Here is a 19,492-nt window from a genome sequence, read left to right on the forward strand (position 1 = left end):
CTTCCATAAACCATGGGTGACACCTAGCAGTATGTCTTGGCTACCCAAGCTAATCAGAAGAGGTGGAGAACCTATCCAATTTAGGATGACAATGCAATACGGTCTTTCTCTAATACAATACTCTTGACCACATTGTTTGGTTTGATAGTTTATTTACATCTACTATCCAATGTGATTCTCTTACTTATATGATTACCTTGAATGTGATTTGGAATGACTTCTTAAATCTCATTCATACTCTGGCCAAAGATTCTTAATCATATCATAGAGTATTCTCCCTCAAACGCTTTGAAGGTTAGAGATCCCTTGTTGTGCACTTACTTGCCTCCATGGCTAAGTGGTTTAACCCTAACTATGCCGTGGACACCCTTTGATGGAGTGACTTTGATATAGTCAAAGATCAAGGACCTAACCATAAGACAACTATGATGCATCAGGTCAAATGACTACTTTGCATTATCCCAACCATGAGTTTTCATGTGACATGGATATGAGAACTCCTTGTTGATCGCAGTGGACTCATTCTCTATTGAGCACCTACATGCTTGTCTTGGTGTCAGTCACACCAATGACTCGAGACCAGTCACTCTCTTTAAGAGAAGACATATCACGTACTAATCTTAGTGGATTGTCAATGCCCAATTGACAATCTTATGATCAGGAACGTTTAGGATATGTATACGAAAGAGAATGGTCTCATGAATCTAACTTCTTTAGATCACATTCTCCCAATTACATATTTCTTGGACTTATCATTTAAGCAAATAACATTTATATGAGATGCTTTAAAGAACAATCTTTGCCCTTTATATTAAACTAGATTAGTTTAACATGTGAAATGTCCATAAAGTATCATCATATGATTGGCTTTAGGGCACTTTTCCAACACCTCTATTGAAGCAGAATATAGATGACTAGCACATACTGCTGCCGAAATAACTTGGATTTGCAAAGTTTTTCATGACATTGGTTTTTCTTTGCCTCAACTTCCATCTCTTGACTGTGATAACATCTTTGCCATATCTTTAGCTTCTAATCTAGTCTTCCATGCTAGAACTGAGCATGTTGAAATTGATTATCACTATATTCGAGAGCTTTTTCTTGCTCATCTTCTCAAAGTGCAATATATGTGCAACCAAGACTAGTTAGCTAACATTCATACAAAGTCGTTGTCCAAGGACAAATTCTTGTATCTTTAATCCAAGCTTTCTCTTGGTCCTTTTGAAAACTCTTAAGTTCAGCTTGACGGGGTGTAAAGAGGATAAGGATCAGCTAATAAAAACAATCTTTAGTTAACATTTTGTTTGTTAGAGTTTGTTAGTCTTGAATTGTAATTAGTTAGAATGTTTAGGGGCTTAACTGTCTTTTTCTTGTAACAGCTCATAAGCTATATATACTGAATACTCTTGTAATTATCTTGTCAAGAAAGTTAATGAAGAAAGCCTTTACAAACAAGTGTGCTCTGGGTTTCTATAGCAGGGAGTCTATGAAGAGTTTCACTTAGAGAGAGTCCATGAAGAATTTCACTCAGAGTAGAGAGAGTCTGAGTAGCATTTCTCATGTCCCTTTTATCCACTGAATATCAAATTAATTGCCATTCACTTATTTGTTGGTTGCATGAAAGCCATAAATGCAATTCGGCAAAAATATTCATATCAATCTATATATCTAAAAAGTTAACGTTATCATTAAGAAAATTATTATTTGTTGGTATAGCATTTGGTAATCCATTGTGATTGATGTCACTTCTTGCAAGCAAAAGATAATAAGCTTAATTGACAATTAAACGAATGGAAACTAATGGAGGAGGGTTAATAGTGTAAAAATATAGTTAGCCATTTAATTAAGGGAAGTGTTATTGGCACTCCAAAAATCTCATTCTACACTCCTCATAAGTGTATTTTTCTTTCCTAATATAGAAAGTTTGGAGTGTAGAATGAGATTTTTGGAGTGCTAATAACAATTCCCTTAATTAATTATCACTATAACATTGGCCCACACGTGTGACAAGTTGAAAAGAGATTGGTTGTAAACTTTTTTTTTTTTTAATCAAATGTCAAGTAATTTGTATTTTTTTCGTGTGCAAAATATTTGTTCAGCTCAAAATAACAATGAGCTAGAGTTATGAACTTATAATCCATGATATGATGATTGAGTCAATTCTATGATTTTTAGTTCATTATGTACTGAACTAAATCGAAATAAGGTTATATACATTCTACTTATTAGAAGGGCCTTTCAAACATATCATGGTAGGTACTAGTTGAAAATAGATTTTACAGTATAAACACTTATGCCTTGCCCCTCTATGCCATGCAATAGTAATCCTTTGGCATTACGACCTTTATTTTAATGTGAAAATGGTATGCCTCTTCACTTGTAAGTGAGAGGTATTATGTTCGATTTTCGCCAAAAGCGAATTTGAACTATATTATTGCTAGCTCATTGTGAGACTTAAGTGACTCTCCCATCCTGGTAGTGTAGATAATATGATATATTAAAAAAAAATGCAAAAATGGTATAATCGGAAATTAAACGAAAGGTTGACATGTAGCCTTCTCTTAATCACCTTACTATATATGCCCGCACACGAAGTGTGAGTGAAATTTTTTACTTTTGTTTTTATGCTTAAATGTAAAAATGATCCCTATTTTATGGTCATATGGCCAATTTAGTCATCATGTTTTCGATTTGGCTCATTTAGTTCTCGTGTTTGTCTTTGTTGGCCAATTAAAGACATTTCATTCAATCTCTTTTAAAAAATTCATAAGAAAAATTATATGAGAAATAATTGCCCTTTCTCTTGATAGAAAATGCAAATCAATGAGAAATAACACATATAAGAAATAAAACTTCCAATCTAAAAAATGATTTAAGGTTGTGACATGGAAAAGAGAGGGGTATGTTAGGGAGGAGGTTGGAAAGTTGGGAAGAGAATAATTTTTCTTTTAATTTTTTATTTTATTTCATTGTAAATATATATTTTTAAATCAAATAAATTATAATTTTACAAATGTTTATAATAATTTATAATTAATTAATTTTTTTATAGAAATTAGATGGAAATGTCTTTAATTGGCTAGTAGAGATAAACACAATAACCAAATTGACCAAATTGAAAACATATGGACTAAATTGACTCAATGACTAAAACACAATGACCATTTTAATATTTAAGCCTTGTTTTAAAAATTGAAGGAGAGATGAAGAGAGTGAGAAAGAACGTGAGAGTGAGGAGAGAGCGAGAGATGTTTGTTTTTTATTTTTATTTTTTAAATTAGAGATGATAAAATCACTTGTAGGTAAGGTTTAAACAAAAAACAACCAAAATTTTGTTTTGTAAAATTACGTTAATGTTCTTAACTTTTTCTGTTGTGATAGAAGATAAAAAATGTCTTTTCATTCTCTTTTAGTTAATAATTTTTTTTTTATTAATATGTAGTTTAGATGAGTTTAGAATACATAAAATATTCCCAACAAGAAAAATGATCATATGAAGGGTTGGTTTGGTATTGTTGTGCTTTGAAAAAAAATTGCTTATGCTGTGCTGTGAGAATAAACAGCTGAAAAATAAAGCCTAAACCCTAGTGTTTGGTAAACTTTTTTGTAAAAGTGCTTTTGGGAAAAAACAGTATTATAGTGTTTGATAAACTTTTATATAAAACAGCTGCGATTGTGTGAAATAACAAAAAATGGTATAATACTAGATGTGCCATTAATTTAATTTTCTTAACAAACAAAGGTGAATGACTAAATATACTTTATTTTTAAAAGAAAAATATTTATAAACTTTATTTTAAACATATAATCTAACGTTTAACAAGAAATCATAATCCAACATTCAACATATAATCCAACATTTATGCTGCTTCACGTTTTCAGTTTTTTTTAAAGCTCATTTTTGTTGCTTCACATTTTCAGCCTTTTGTTACCCAAAATTGTGAAATAAGCTATTTTTAAGCATTCACCAAATATTTTTTTGAGCTCAATTTTTTTTTATGCCTACTTTTTATAAAATCGCTTCACCAAACCAGTATGAAATCTGGTTGGTGTTAGTGGGGTCAGTTTAGTCAATTCATTGTAGTTGGTAGTTGTACTTGCAACTTGTACAAAACAAAAGGAAGGGTATTGTCGTACTTTCAGCCTTAAATCCCAAACGTAATGACCAAAATGTTAGGCCCACCAGAAGATGTGACGGGGCCATCACTCACTTTATTCACAAGTAAACGAGGTCAAGTACATACTCTCTCCCTCTCTCTCTCTCTCTCTCTCAGTGTCCTCCTGTCCGCTTCGATTGAGGAAGCAAAAAAGCAAAGCGAAAGATAAAAAAAACCCCGGATTTTTCTGTCTCGCATCCCACACGATTTAGCTCCAGTACCACTTGAAAAAGCACTCACTAAAACTACTACTAATCTCCCACACAAACTGCCATCTTCAAATTTGAAAACCAACCTGGGGTTTTCTGGGAACCTTTCAAATTTGAAAACCTTGCACCTGGGTTTTTCTGGGAATTGTTCAAATTTTGAAAACTGCCACTTTGGTTTTTCTGGGTTTTCTCCTGGGATTTCAAAGATAGCACCTTTTCGTGTGTTCTTTCCCTGCCCCTTTGTGAGCTGAAAGATCCATTTTTCAAGCTTCATTGCTGGTTTGAATTGCAATGGCGGCGTCGGGCGGGTATAATTACCGATATGGCAGTCAGAGGGGTGCTTTGAGGGTGGATAGGCCTCTCTCTGTAAATTCCAATCCCAAGTCTTCTGTCAAATCCAAGTCTTTGCCCGCTTCTGGGCCACGCCGGAACAGCACCGGCTCCACTGGCGGCGGTGGCGCTACTGGAGCTGCTGCTTCTAAGAATGATAATACAGGAGGTGAGGAATTTTGGGTTCTGCTGGATTTTGTGGTTTGAGATATTGAGGAACTTATTTCTTGTTTTATATTTTCCTAGTTTTGATAGGTATTGTGTGTGAAAAATATGTGATTTAATTATGTACTGATACTGCCAATCTGTATTTGCATGGCTATACAAGCAAGAAAAGTCCTTCCACAAAGTTAAACAAATAAAGTTGCCGAATTCAAATTTCACTTTCTGAGGATGGATAACTTTTTCCAATTTTTTGGAGCCAAATTCTTTTCAAATTAGGGAGCATTTGGTTGTTTTTTAATGAATTGTGGTATTCCACATGAATCAAGTATACAGAAATACTTTGGTGATTCAAAAAAAATGAGAAATAAATTATGGAGTTATTGAAGGGGATTTTATTTTATGCATGATTTATGTGTGGAAAGCTCAAGCCCTTTTATGGTCCTTTGTAATTGAGTTGTAAATTCATTTCGAATGCTAGGTTAGTGAAAATTAATTGTCCTTTTCTTTTGTTAGTGTAAATGCTAATCAGTAAACTCTTACATCGCCACTAGCATTACTTTTCCCAAATTGTCATTTTTGTTCATCAAAAGAGGTTCCTAGTATGAATTCCTTTTCCTTTCCCGTAATTTAGGAATTTTAGATTCTTAATTCGTAGTTGTTCATTACTTCGTTTGACCTTGTTTTATTGGGTATAGTTCTTGGAAGAGTTCGAGTAGCTCTAAGATTGCGACCACGTAATGCGGAGGAAATGGTTGCAGATGCTGATTTTGCGGACTGTGTAGAGTTGCAACCAGAGGTATCCTGCTTATTCTTAATTGAGTTACAGCTTACTATCTTACCGTTGTTTTATGGTCACGGATATTAAATCTGTTTTGCTCTATTTCAGCTAAAAAGGTTGAAACTTCGGAAAAACAATTGGGACACAGATACTTATGAGTTCGATGAAGTGCTCACAGAGTTTGCATCCCAAAAACGTGTTTATGAAGTAGTGGCAAAGCCTGTTCTTGAGGTGCGTATGCGTTAAGCATTAGTTTCCTTCTTGTACTCATTTAAAGCTCAATTTTTCCCCTTTTAAACTGTGCTTTGGGAAGTTTATTATGCTAAAATTTTAATATTGGGAAAACTTTTGCTAGGCATTTAGTCTGTTCCAAGGGTCCACAAAATCTGTAACATGGATCTTACTGAAAGTTTTTCTTCTTCATCTACTTATGTTTGAATCATACTGTAAAAAATATCTACTTTTAGTTGTCTGTCGCTACTAAATTTTTTGAGAGAAAATATTATGCTTTTATAGTTAAGAATGTTATACTTCTACTTGTAGCTGGTAGAATTTATCGTTACCGAATATTATGTTGGAAAGTATATTACCCAAGCCTTAGATACTGGAGTTAAGAATTTACATAAGCTTGTTTTTTGTTTGTTTAGGCATGCTTGTGTTTGTACGAGGATGATACTTGAATTTGTTTACTTAAAGAATAACCAAATTATTATCGGAGAAACTAAAAGCTAACACCCAAGCACCACTTGACTGTGTGCATAAATGTATAATTGAAGAGTCTCTTAAGTTTTGGGGAGGTCATGGGCATATGTGTAGGTCTAGAAAACAATTCCTAACTTGTGGCTAGCTCTTTTGGGTGCGTATTCATGTTGTCACACATGGTATCAGAGGGAACTGAGCCTATTGGTTCATGTGGGTTTGAAGCTTTCAAGGCTTTAGGCTGCATATGAGTCAGTCTTTGTGTGTGGGATTGAGCTTGCCTTGTCTCAGTATGTAACTGGTTTCTCTTCTGCCAAGGACACCAGCTAAGGACTAAAGGGGGAAAGTTGTGCTCTAAATGTCAATTGGGGAAATTTGGGTATGTATGCAGGTTTTCAGAATCCAATTACCTTTCCAGACATTTGGGTGAGGACTTGTGGTGTTACAACTATTGTCCCAAATTTTTTTTGCAGGTGTTAGGCAATAAATACTTTATATCATAGCAGTCCTTTCATATGTTGGGAGTGTATAAGCATATATATGTTTCTATGCTTATATATCTATATTTATGAATATACCTATTCATACTAGTAAGAAGCTCTTGTTTTGCTTTGATGTTTTGTGGAAGTTCCTTCAAGTGATATGCCATCTTGTAATTTCCTTCACCAGAGTGTTCTGGAAGGTTACAATGGAACGGTCATGGCATATGGTCAGACCGGTACAGGGAAAACATATACTCTTGGACAACTTGGAGAGGAAGACACTGCTGCTCGTGGAATAATGGTTCGTGCTATGGAGGATATTTTAGCAGATGTATCTCTGGAGTCCGATTCTTTGTCAGTCTCGTATTTGCAGGTAGTTTTCCTTCTGAATCTGGTGTTAGTAATGGGCTTATATATCAGCAGTATTGTTGGTTTAAAGATTTCTCATACTGGTTCTTTTTGCTTGTATACAGCTTTACATGGAAACCATACAGGACCTACTTGATCCTGCTAATGACAACATTTCTATAGTGGAAGACCCAAAGACCGGTGATGTCTCAGTACCAGGGGCTAGCTTAGTCGAAATCAGGGACCAGCAGAGTTTCGTAGAACTACTAAGATTAGGGGAAGCCCACCGCTTTGCTACAAATACAAAATTGAATACTGAATCTTCCCGCAGTCATGCTATTCTGATGGTCAGTCATTTGTTTTTCCTGTTTTGCTATGCTTATGTCTGTGAAAGTGAATGGAATTCTAGATTTTATAATTGGTTATGTTGTAGCATTATAATTGGTTATGATCTAAAAGAAAGGGGTATCAAATGGTACAGGTAAACGTAAAGAAGTCTGTGAAGGGAAGAGATTCAGCTCTTTCAAGCCAAAATGGGAACAATTCTCACATGGTAAAAAGTCTAAAGGCTCCTGTTGTTCGAAAGAGCAAGCTGGTTGTAGTGGATCTTGCTGGTTCAGAGCGCATTGACAAATCAGGTATGGGCATGATTTGAATGGAGATAATAACTGTTTCCCTACTTATGATTGACTGACTATACCTTTTATTTTTTTCCCCTAATACAGTATTTTGTTCTTGAGGACAGATAAACCTCGTTTTAAATCCTGAAATAATTATCACAGAAAATTTAATCCTTTCTTGCCATAAGCTTAGGGTTTGTAAACCAGCCATTATTTAGGAATGGCTGGGGATGGGATTGGCGTATTGTGGTAGAGGTGCAGCTGTGTTACATACTCATTTTCTCTATCGTACACATTTTGTTTATGGGGGCAGGTCTGATATTGGTTTTTTTGTTAATCTTTCATATGGCAGGAAGTGAAGGACATACACTAGAAGAAGCCAAGTCAATCAATCTCTCCTTAAGTGCACTGGGAAAGTGCATTAATGCATTGGCAGAGAATAGTTCACATGTTCCAGTTCGAGATTCCAAACTCACAAGATTGCTTCGGGATTCATTTGGAGGTAAGATGCATTAAAATTTGCATTTAGCTTTTTCTTGTTACACAGTTTCGACTCTGTTTTGTATTAAATTTTAGTAGAATATGCTATCTTCATTCATGTGTATGCGTTTCGATTTTTTGCATTGGTATCTTTGAGTATGATTCTTGACCTTCTCAAATAGTTCAGTTCTGTTTCGAATAGATAAACAGGAGTCAGGATACAGAATGGATTAAAAGACACATGTCTGTCAAAGATGGATAAATAAATAATAAGTGAAGCGTTGCATTATTCTATGCTGCTTTTTGACATAATAAATACAGAAAAAAACTCTTACACGAAGCAGGATTGCAGTATATCACATTACAACATAATATGCTTGACACCTGTAAATTCCAACAGGCACAGCAAGAACTTCACTGGTTGTTACTATTGGTCCATCCCCACGTCATCGAGGAGAGACAGCTAGCACTATTATGTTTGGACAGCGGGTGGGTTTCAAAGTCACTTCCTTGTTTCTTTATACTTTGAATTTGCCTCTCTAAACGTAAATTTCTGCCAAATAGTTGGTTTTATCTGTATGATCAAATATCACTGACAGTGGAAAAAACATGGAAATACTTTGCGCAAAATATACGTGCTATGCATATCTGTTATTTGGAAGATGCTGAAACCTTTTTCCTACTTAGGCTATGAAAGTGGAAAATATGTTGAAATTGAAGGAAGAATTCGACTACAAAAGTTTGGCCAGGAGGCTAGATATACAACTAGACAAAATCATTGCAGAACATGAGAGGCAGCAGAAGGTATTTGAGGATGAGATGGAAAGAATAAGCATAGAAGCACAAAATCGGATCTCAGAGGTTGAAAGGAACTACACAGACGTGCTGGAGGTAAATTTTTTTCTGATATTTGGAAAGCTAGTTACCTTTCATACGGTATACACTTTAACATGTTTTAGTTACTGATTTTATCAAAAGTACTGTGGCTCATTATTGCAAATGAAAATATAGCTGATGATATTTGTTTGCTAAGCAAAAAGGAAAGAATTTATTTTATTGTCTGCCAGCCTTGAGTGTACATATGAGCGCACGTATGCTCATTTTTTCCCCAAAGAATGTTAATGCTTATTTAAATCCATGTTTTCCTCCTTGTAGAAGGAAAGATTGAAATATCAGAAAGACTATATGGAATCAATAAAGAAGCTCGAAGAGCAGTTGGTGATGACTCAGAGAAAGCATGGCAGTGAAAAAATCACAAATGGACATGAGGATGATGGCTTTAACGTGGCATCAAGCAAAGAGGTACTATGGTCTAAACTCTAGGAAACAATGATATATATGTTTGCGCTATTCCCTTATCATATAATTAAGGAAAAATTAGTAAGGAAAAAAATATATATGTTTGCGCTATTAATGTTCATTGACTGAGACCTTATTTATTTTCAGATTTTAATTGAAGTCCCTAGCATTACGGTATCAATGAATTTACGTGTCAGTTTTAGTAATTGATTTAGGGTTTTATTACTCATACCTTTATTAAATTCCCTGAAATGGTTGTGTTCAATTTGTTGAAGAGTATTAACAGTTTTATTGTACATAGAGTTGCAGGCTGCATGTTGAGGAAATTGATGACCTAACAAAGTTGCTCCAGAAAGAGACTATGCTCAGGAAGGCTGTTGAGGAGGAAGTGCATAATCTTAAAAGTCAATTGACTCAGTGGAAAAGGTCAGAGGTGCGTTATAACTGACATAATAATTTTATCTCATATAGTCAGTCTTTGACATTTTTTGGTGTTACATAGAGAAATTATGTTGATGTTCTAGGCAGCTGGAAATTCAGAGATCTTAAAGCTTCGTAAGATGTTGGAAGATGAGGAACATCAGAAAGAGAAACTTGAAGGAGAAATAGCAAGACTACAGAGTCAGTTGTTGCAACGAAGTTTTGAAGCTGATGAGGTATGCTGCATGTATAATTTATAAGTATTTTGTTGGAATCATTTCTATTTGCTTCGCAAATTGAACATAACCATAATGAATTGGTCAACATGCTCCATATTGATATTCCTAGACATTCACATTTGCGTATAACACGAATCTGAAATTTTGAGACGTCAACTCTCACAAAGATAGTGAAGCTGAGAGCTGTTAATTTTGGAAACTGAACTAAAACTCTCGGCATATGAGGAGGCCCAATGGATCCCTCTGCTCATTTATATTTTATATATGTCTATTTCATTATGCATTAAATGGGCCCGTTTCAGGCAAGTCATGTGTCCCATAGTCTTAAAACCTGCGTTTAACGGATATGCTTTTGTAGACAAGTCAACAACTAGACAGGAGTGGGGCTGAAAAAATTGGTGCTCTTGAGTCCCTTATGACTCAAGTTAGGAAACCGCAACTTAAAGATTCAGGAAATGAGGAGAAGGCCTCGATAGCAAAACTCTTTGAGCAAGGTTACTAACTGTTCCTGTGCTAACTTATTCTCACTTCATGGTAGATTTTTTAAAGTGAATCAATCATTCCTCTTGTTTATTACTAACAAAAGGCAATATTATCAGTGGGATTGCAAAAGATCTTGTCATTGCTTGAAGCAGAAGATAATGATGTGAGGATTCATGCTGTTAAAGTTGTAGCAAATCTTGCTGCTGAAGGTCAGACCTTTTTTGTCTTCCTTACACCGATACTGTAATATCACATAATTGTTAGTTTTTCAAATCATTCACGATCTTCATTTTATAATTATTTGCTTATTCTTGGAAAATATAGTTGGGTGTAAGCTGCGGAACAATGCTTCATATTGAGGGTATAGAGCTGCTTTCTTTTTTCTTTTAGTTTCTGTTGTTTGTTGTGGTTTGTTTAGAATCAATGGCAAGTGCAAAGGAAATTAGGCGATACTTCATGATATGATTGTATTAAACGGCGGTCGGTTTTAGAAGAGAGAACTGAAAAGAATAAAAAATGCTTAAAATGATATAAAGGAATTATTGGTTGTATCTGGAATCCAATTTTCAGTTCAGTATGGATAGAAGATCCTCTTATGTTAATATAAAAGACAAGTATGGTAAGCTACCAATATGGTAATGTGAAAAGCTGGGATGAGATGGTATCACGCGGTCACATTTGATTACGTACATTCTGTTATCTGTTTTTGCACTAATTGCTTAATGCATACAATTTCTTTCCTTTATTTTTTTGGTCATGTCTTACTTGTATATGATTGACGTGGGTTAGGAATGCCATGTTGAATAAAGCTGTACCTCGATATCTGATATTAGCACTTAATATCAATATTTTTAGAACTCACTGCATCAGCAAGCAATAACACGTACTCTCCTCCTAATATTCAGAAGCAAATCAGGAGAAAATCGTAGAAGCTGGTGGTCTTACATCCTTGTTGATGCTACTTAAAAACTCTGAGGATGAAACCATACATAGAGTTGCAGCTGGTGCAATCGCAAATCTAGCTATGAATGGTATAAACTTAGAGTCCACAAATTCATAATTATTAGAATATGTTACAATATTGGCTGAGAAAGTCACCGGTCTCTAATTTGCGCTGTAATTCTTCTTTGGTGTTTTAAATCAGAAATCAACCAGGAGCTGATTATGACTCAAGGGGGAATTAGTTTGTTATCTATGACAGCAGCCAACGGTGAAGATCCCCAAACTCTTCGAATGGTTGCTGGAGCCATTGCTAATCTATGCGGAAATGGTAAACTTTCTGACGTCTTTGTGTTCAATTCCTTAACGATATCCTAAAAGTAATCATATTTACCTGAAATGAAAGCTCATGAAATCAATTTTCGAATTTAATGTTCTTCTGTAGCTGCAATTAGTAACCTTACTCTAGATCAAAGTTAGTCTATACTTGCTGGACACCACGGTAAAGCCATCTTGGATTCTCATATTGAGGGGTCATAATTCATTGAAGTGCTTGTGGTTGGGTTAGTCAGATTAACTCAAAGAAGTAAACAACTCACGAAAAGATTGATGTAGTAGTTAAGGTTTTTCCATATGCTGTTACTAATAACGCTTAACTTTTAAGAGGTTATAATTACATCAAACTTCATCAAAACTAGGTTTTTGGATTGTGGCCAGTCCATCTGTTGCGATAGTTGTAAACCGTGTAATGAGTTCGGAAATGCAGTTTTTGCAATTGCATTAATTCCTTCTTGAAGTGCTTGTAGTGGTGTCATGAAATAAAAGCTAATTTAAGTTAGTCTACTCTGCTGTTACTGACAAAAATGAAATTGCATTGCTCAGATAAATTACAGAATAAGATAAGGGGTGAAGGTGGCATCAAGGCGTTGTTAGGAATGGTCAGATGTGGACATCCTGATGTCCTTGCACAAGTTGCTCGAGGAATAGCGAACTTCGCAAAATGCGAGTCTAGAGCATCTACACAAGGTAAAGAGGCATTGGTTCATGGAAATGTTCTTCCTGTGTGTCTTAAAAAAGTAGTCCATGCTTATGAATTTAATCACTCGTTATCACCGTCCATTACTTAATAAATTTGTTTGCTTCTGTTGATATGAAAGCATATGTAGTTTAATCATCATTTGGACAGAGTTAAAGTGGTTATTACCTTTATTTCATTGTAGGTACCAAGACTGGAAAGTCTCTTCTGATTGAAGATGGCGCACTTGCATGGATTGTACAGAATACTAACAATGAAGCCGCGCCAATCAAACGCCATATTGAACTTGCACTCTGTCATTTAGCTCAACATGGTAAGCTGTCCTCTTCCTCGAAACATTATGATACAAGCTAATCTTCTGCTAGGATGTTTGCTCACACTGTCTTCTTTTTCAGAAGTGAATGCTAAAGACATGATCACTAGCGGTGCCCTGTGGGAGCTGGTCCGCATTTCTCAAGATTGTTCACGCGAAGACATAAGAACTCTTGCATATCGAACGCTAACTTCGAGCCCTACCTTCCAAGCTGAACTAAGGCGGCTACGGATTGATAACTAAAGAATCATCACATAATGGAAACAAATAGGCAAAATGCGAGGATTAATCCCAAGATGCAGCAGCAACAAGCATGAACACTTCGGCCAGCTTGTTCCTCAGGAAATCGCCATTAAATTAGCCTCTCGTTTACTTTATGGTCCTAAAATTTAGTTAATTACACACGAAACTCTAATTTGTTGATCTACTTATTGTCAATTAGTTCATGTTTCTGCCGAACATCGCACTGTAGCTTCTAACTACTTTGTATGTTGATTTGTATATGAAACAAATAGGCAAAAGAAACTAACTTGTTTTTTGGGCATCCCTTGTGTGAAATGAGCTAAGCATGCCATGTTTGCCTGAGGGAAATGATTTCCGCCTTGCTTCGATTTTTCTTTGATTCATTTGTTCAAGACCAGATATGGTTAGACGTGTGCAAGAGAAGAAAAATGGTATGCGGATATCACTCTCCTTAACCTAGTGCATCATCATACAAGATAAAATAAAATAAAGGAAAGTGTTATTGGTATTTCAAAATTTTCATTCTACACTCTTCACAAGTGTATTTTTCTTTCCAAGTATAGAAAGTTTGAAGTGTAGAGTTAGATTTTTAGAATGCCAATAACAATTCTTAAAATAAATTGGATATTGGGGAAGATGGACAAACAAAAGATTACCTTCTGTATTCGTGTGTACAATTTCATACCGACAATTCCAAAAGACACATTGAGGGAATGTGTGGCGCATAGGAATATAGGAGGATCCTCGCCATATCCTATTTGTGAGGATATTGGAATTCTCCAATCACATCCGTTCATTGTACATCATTCAGTAAGAAATCATTGTAAATTTTTTTATTTAAAATTGGATATAAACAGTACTTGACAAAAACTGATCGTACAATGTACGATGAATGGATGTGATTAGAGGATCTGGCGAGGATCCTCTCTCCATAGGAATGACAATTTTATGTCCCGGTACTTGTGACATTTATACAAGTAGTGTTAGTGGTACACTAAAAAAGTTACAAGTTAAACTTTTAGAGATATCTTTCTACTTTGTTATTGCACAAGATAATTGCTCTAAATTGTCAGGAATCATGATGATAATTACCCGAACATCTCATTGTTGGCTTGATCATGCATGCAAGGTTTTTGTTTTCATAGAAAAATTAAAAACAAAAGTACAACTAAAAGTGAATTTGATTTATTAATTCATCTCGCACAGCATAAAATACTATATATATATATATATATATTTTTTTTTTTTAAAAGAAGAAACAATAGTTGATTTTATTTATAATATTAAGAAAGCGTACCATCTTAAAAGAGCATCCTGGAGAAGACTAGGAGGTTACTCAAATCAACAACTAGAAAAATTGGAAATTAAAACCAACTTGGCCATTCTATGTGCCTCACAATTAGTGGATTGACGAACATGGTGAACTCTAGCAGAATTACAATCCCGTAAACTACACTTGGTATGGTATCCTCAATCAATAATCCATTGGAAGAGGAATCACAATTGAGGTTGCCAGTAGCTTGAACCACCATAATAACTTGCATCCAATTACATTGAGATTCCAGTCCAAGGCCCTCTCGAGCAGCTAGGATCTCTACAGTATTATGAAAATTTCCAAGCGACAGACATAGCTACCGGCTCAAAAACTTGTTCTGATTAACACTTGGATGATATAAAACTTTTCTATTTGTTTACCGCTCAAAAACTTCAGTAATAAATAATTGCATGAATTTGTTGAAATGATGCTCAAGAACTGCTAAACCGAAATATGGCAACAATATCTATTTTGATGTTGTAGGTTGGGAATTATTGAGGAGAAAAGCAAATGATGGATCGGTTTACACGTATTGTCGACCAATTAGGCACCAAATAATTTTGGGAATAACCTGGTCGGAAGTGACTCTAGAATAGCAGAACGTTATAAATAAAATGGAATTAAAAATCATTTCTTTTGACGAATTCCGAATGACAAGTTTACCTGTTCATGATCTGTAAAAATTAAAGAGCTTGCACTTAGATATATGGAGAAAAAGATGATGGTGATGGTATCCTTTTTTACGAGAAAGAAGCTATGATCAACAATACGTGTAAGAGAGGATTTTTGGTTTGAGTTTAGATTAGGGTTTGTGGTGTTTGTAGATAGAAAGACTATCTTATAGTTTCAAGTTTTTTTTTTTCTTGGACAAACGATATTATCTACACTAAGAAGGTGGAGGAGTAAGCTAAGTCTCTTATGAGCGAGTCATAATAATATGGTTCAAATTCGGCTTAAGTAATATGCAAGTCTTCTATCTATGGTTTTTTTACCCAATTTAATTAATAGTTTTAAAAAATATAAAGTTAATTAGTGAACTCAAATAAGAGTAGAGTTTAACAATAGATCATGTTGGCTCAACACTTGATGAAAAGTAATCATAGTCATAGAATAACATTAACTAAGCAGACTCCATCAATGTACAAGACTAGTAATTTCTCTTACTAAATAGCTCCACGGTTAATGATTAGAGAAATGACTTATGCTCATCATTTTTCTCTTTCTACACATTCTTGTCTATGTACATTCGTTATTCACCTTTAATTTATCAATCTAATGCCAAAAATAAATAAGATTGTGCATGACGAGTAAAGGCATGTGTTAAAATCACTCCTCAGTAATTACTCATGATTTTTTAGTAGGTAAAGTTATAGTAATTAAGGTTTTGATTACTGTTAGATAAAATAACATGTTAAACTACATTAGTGTTTCTTAGAATCTGTTGTTGGCTCAACACATGTTGCAAGGTAATCACAGATGATAAAGAAAATTTAAAGTTCAAAGTGACTTGAAGAAGCAGCTGACTCCAACAAAGAATGGACAAGTCTAATAAGCTTCTAAAGCTTGGGGAAAAGCAAGAGCAAAGTTGTAAGAGAGCAAGTTCGAGAAGTACAGTAGCCATGAGCTGCAGCTGCTTGTCCAATCCTTATTCTCTGAACCAGAGAGAGAGAGAGAGAGAGAGAGAGAGAGAGAGAGAGAGCTAGTTGTGGGCGTTAAATGGAAGAGTAGTGTTGTAGATGTTTGCCTCGAAAAGGAGCTTGCAGTGCACGTGTAAACCAGTACCAAAATATTTTCATGTCTCCATATCCCTAAATATTTCTGATAAAATCTCTTTCTAAAACAAAGGAAGAAACACATGGAAACTCTAAGGAGCCCATACCTCCTCGTTTCTCTTGGCCTTCTCCTATGTAATTGGCCATTCCTTTCAAATATCAAAGTTTCAAACCCAAAATATTAATCATGCGGCTTCGATTACCAAGTAAATACAGGTTTAGTGATACTTCTTTGTACTTTGTTAGAAAATATTTTAAGTTCAAATTCTCTAGTTTCTATAAAAAATAAGGGAAGTGTTATTAGCACTCCAAAAATCTCATTCTACACTCCACACAAGTGTATTTTTATTTCCAAATATAGAAAGTTTGGAGTGTAGAATGAGATTTTTGAAGTGCCAATAACAATTCCCAAAAATAATGAGTACTCTATATATCAGTATATAAGTATTGTAAATATGATGAGATATCACAAAACCACATAAAATATAGGTTAACTATAAGAGAATTCAAAAGTTTTCTAACAAAGAAGAGATTGATGAACATGTTTGAACTTAATTCTTGTTACAAAAAAAGTACTAAAAAACGCATAAGGGTTTGGTTTGAACAGCCTTTTCCTATTCATAGTAGAGATTAACTAAAATAACAAGCTATCTTGAAAATAGATTGTTCTTCTTGGATGTTGTTCCTCTTCATATTAAACAATGCCCTGGCAATAGTACGTTTCACTAGACAAAAACTCACCAAGAATAATCCATGAAATATACAGTCTTTCAATCAAACATGTACGTAATCTAATCATCGAATATTAATTAATGCTAAAAACCAACTCGAAAAAAGTAGGAAAACATACTAAAAATCTGAAATGCTGATCAACGACAAACCCAAATTCTTCTTCGATCCATATAGCTAGGTACTACCTAGCTACATAGTCGGTGATGACACATCTTGGTATAACATGCGTAGGTGATGATGACAAAGCAAATGAACTCTCCTGTTGATCCAAGGGCTGGTCCGGTGGTTAGAATGCCGGGCGGCCGGTAGCCCAGTACGCTGCCTCGGCTGGCAATTGCATGGAATTCAGAAGATTGGAAGGCAACCCATGAAAAAGAGGTGCATTTGAGTTCGCAGCTTCAGCCAAAAGTTGTTGCTGCTGGTTCTGATGACCAGCTCCGGTTGGAGAACCAACACTTCCACCTCCACCTTGCATTGGCAGTTGACCCTCGTCTTCCTCTAGTGGAAGCCGCTCATATGCCGCGTTGCTAAACGAAGCTGCCATGATGACAACGGGGCCAGATGCAATTAGCGTCCCCACAACGCTTCCCCCTACTACTTGCCCTTGCCCTCCTGCCAGATATATGGTCAAACCAGTCGTGGCAGGCGGGGCTGGTGGGGGAAGAAATGATCCCGCCAGTGACAAGATCTCGAATCGACCGTGCAAGGTCACTATGGAGCCTGGGGAGGCGGGCTGCCTGAGGGTCACATTCGTGACTGTGCCGGTCCCGCTCATAATGCAGACGCCTCTCTGGCGCCTGCGAGCAAAGGTGGCGACACTCTCCACTATGTCACACCCGTCGGCAATCTCCATGACGTGGGAGCGGAGCGCATTGGCGCTGTCCCGGGTGATGATGATGGGGGGCTTAGGCTTGTTCTTGGATCCGGCAGGTCTCCCTCGGGGCCTTCTCGTCATTTCTGATCCATCACCACCGGACATGGTGACATTGAGCTCTTTGCCTAATTCGCCTCCATTGCCACCGCTGTCGTTGTCGTCGATATCCCGCTCTCTCTTCTGTCCTTTGTTAAGGCCACTGCTTCCTGTTTGCTCGTCTTCGGAATTCTGTTGCTGGTGGAGGAACTGAGGATGCTGCTGCTGGTGATGCAGGTGGAAATCTCTCGAATGGAAAGGAGGGGGAAGGGAATGGGTGTTCATATCGTTAGGTTTAAATTTTCACTACTTAGAAAACAAAACAACCTTATTCTTTCCCTCGAAAAGCACAGAACCAAGAAAGTAGCAAGAAATTGAGAATAGAAATGAGTGCTGGCTACCTAGCTAGAGCAAGAGCTAAAAGGTTGTGTTGAGTAGACAAATTCAGAAGGATAGAGAGAGTGGGATGAGGAGCTAGCAAAGAAAAGGTAAAGGAAGACTTGGGCTGTCTCTCTTTTGGGGTTGCTTTTAGTTGTTTACCTTGTCAAGTGAACCATGATTGAGCGGAAAGGATGAAGTTGCTGAGCAGATTTCTGGTGCCACCCACAAAATTGGAGCTGATTTGGCATGCTGCTGCTTCTTCAGCCTTGACTGTTGAGGGTACAGGGAAATTAAGGTTAATTTTGTGTTGAGGAGGAGCAGGAGGAGATGAGGAGAGAAAATAGGTATGGGGATGGGGGTGGTCTTGGTCTTTGAAGGATCGTGAGGAGAGTGTTGGGTTAGGGTTAGATTGAGATGAGAAATAGAGGGGGGGATGGATATGGGTTTGGTTTCGGTAAGAGTAAGTCTATGCGTGCTTATGGGCGGTGGAATGGTCCCCACACCCCATCTTTCTCTCTCTAAAAACCTCTTTCCCTCTCTCTCTCAAAATTGGTTTGAATTAAGGACAAACCTTGGCTCTCAAAGATTTGTAATTCCTTCGTAAAAGATTACGCTGACAATGTTGAGAGTATCAATCTTATATTGGAGAAATGAATAGTTTTTCATGTGCTTATAAGTAATTGAGTTATTTTTTATTTTATTAATTGATTTTATGGTGAAATCTCAACTTTCTTCAGACGAATTACAAAAATTTGTGTTTATGATAGAAGCTATTTATATGGTAATGTAAGGATCCTTTCTCTAAAATATTAAAGTAGGTTGCTTAATTAATCAACTATATCAGACAGATAAATAGTTTGTAATGTCAACTATATCAAACACATAAATAGTTTGTAATGTTTTAAATAATTCTGACTATCCGTTTTTATAAAATTTGATAATTAAACAATCACACTGATGACGCTTTACTACGATGGCGAAAATCGATAATAGCTATGCATCCTGGTGCGTGTTTGATCTCCATTAATCCCTCCCCCTAGCATTTAACAATTTAATCCACTTGTTTTGTCCAAAAAAAAAAAGTAAACAATCTCATTTATTTATTTTTTTATTTATTTATTTTTTGCATAGGTGTTTTTACA

General features: G+C 35.9%; 2 protein-coding genes across 2 annotated transcripts; one reads left to right on the top strand and one right to left on the bottom strand.

Moving 5' to 3' along the window:
* The first annotated feature begins 4,214 nt into the window (after nucleotides 1–4,214).
* LOC137710989 (kinesin-like protein KIN-UA) lies at nucleotides 4,215–13,541 on the top strand. The gene is made up of 19 exons (XM_068450178.2): nucleotides 4,215–4,865; nucleotides 5,557–5,657; nucleotides 5,748–5,870; nucleotides 7,008–7,193; nucleotides 7,294–7,515; nucleotides 7,650–7,806; nucleotides 8,141–8,290; nucleotides 8,669–8,757; nucleotides 8,956–9,159; nucleotides 9,424–9,570; nucleotides 9,869–10,000; nucleotides 10,092–10,223; nucleotides 10,585–10,720; nucleotides 10,826–10,918; nucleotides 11,615–11,740; nucleotides 11,854–11,979; nucleotides 12,531–12,674; nucleotides 12,869–12,997; nucleotides 13,080–13,541. Exons 1-19 carry the CDS (start codon nucleotides 4,658–4,660, stop codon nucleotides 13,238–13,240), a joined length of 2,766 nt encoding a protein of 921 aa, XP_068306279.2. The 5' UTR covers nucleotides 4,215–4,657; the 3' UTR covers nucleotides 13,241–13,541.
* A 3,438-nt stretch (nucleotides 13,542–16,979) lies between these two features.
* On the bottom strand, nucleotides 16,980–18,822 carry LOC137709715 (AT-hook motif nuclear-localized protein 24-like). The gene has a single exon (XM_068448697.2). It carries the CDS (start codon nucleotides 18,252–18,254, stop codon nucleotides 17,346–17,348), a length of 909 nt encoding a protein of 302 aa, XP_068304798.2. The 5' UTR covers nucleotides 18,255–18,822; the 3' UTR covers nucleotides 16,980–17,345.
* Between the last annotated feature and the right edge of the window lie 670 nt (nucleotides 18,823–19,492).

Source organism: Pyrus communis, chromosome 6 (genome assembly GCF_041283825.1).
Source record: "Pyrus communis isolate YQ-2024b chromosome 6, ASM4128382v1, whole genome shotgun sequence".
Taxonomy (NCBI): domain Eukaryota; kingdom Viridiplantae; phylum Streptophyta; class Magnoliopsida; order Rosales; family Rosaceae; genus Pyrus; species Pyrus communis.

Excerpts from the sequence above, each read along its gene's own strand:
- LOC137709715 (XM_068448697.2), bottom strand. The coding sequence starts at position 18,254 with ATGAACACCCATTCCCTTCCCCCTCCTTTCCATTCGAGAGATTTCCAC.
- LOC137710989 (XM_068450178.2), top strand. The coding sequence starts at position 4,658 with ATGGCGGCGTCGGGCGGGTATAATTACCGATATGGCAGTCAGAGGGGT. Across the intron at positions 7,516-7,649 it reads GCAGTCATGCTATTCTGATG|GTAAACGTAAAGAAGTCTGT; the intron begins GTCAGTCATTTG and ends CAAATGGTACAG. Across the intron at positions 10,001-10,091 it reads CTCAGTGGAAAAGGTCAGAG|GCAGCTGGAAATTCAGAGAT; the intron begins GTGCGTTATAAC and ends TTGATGTTCTAG.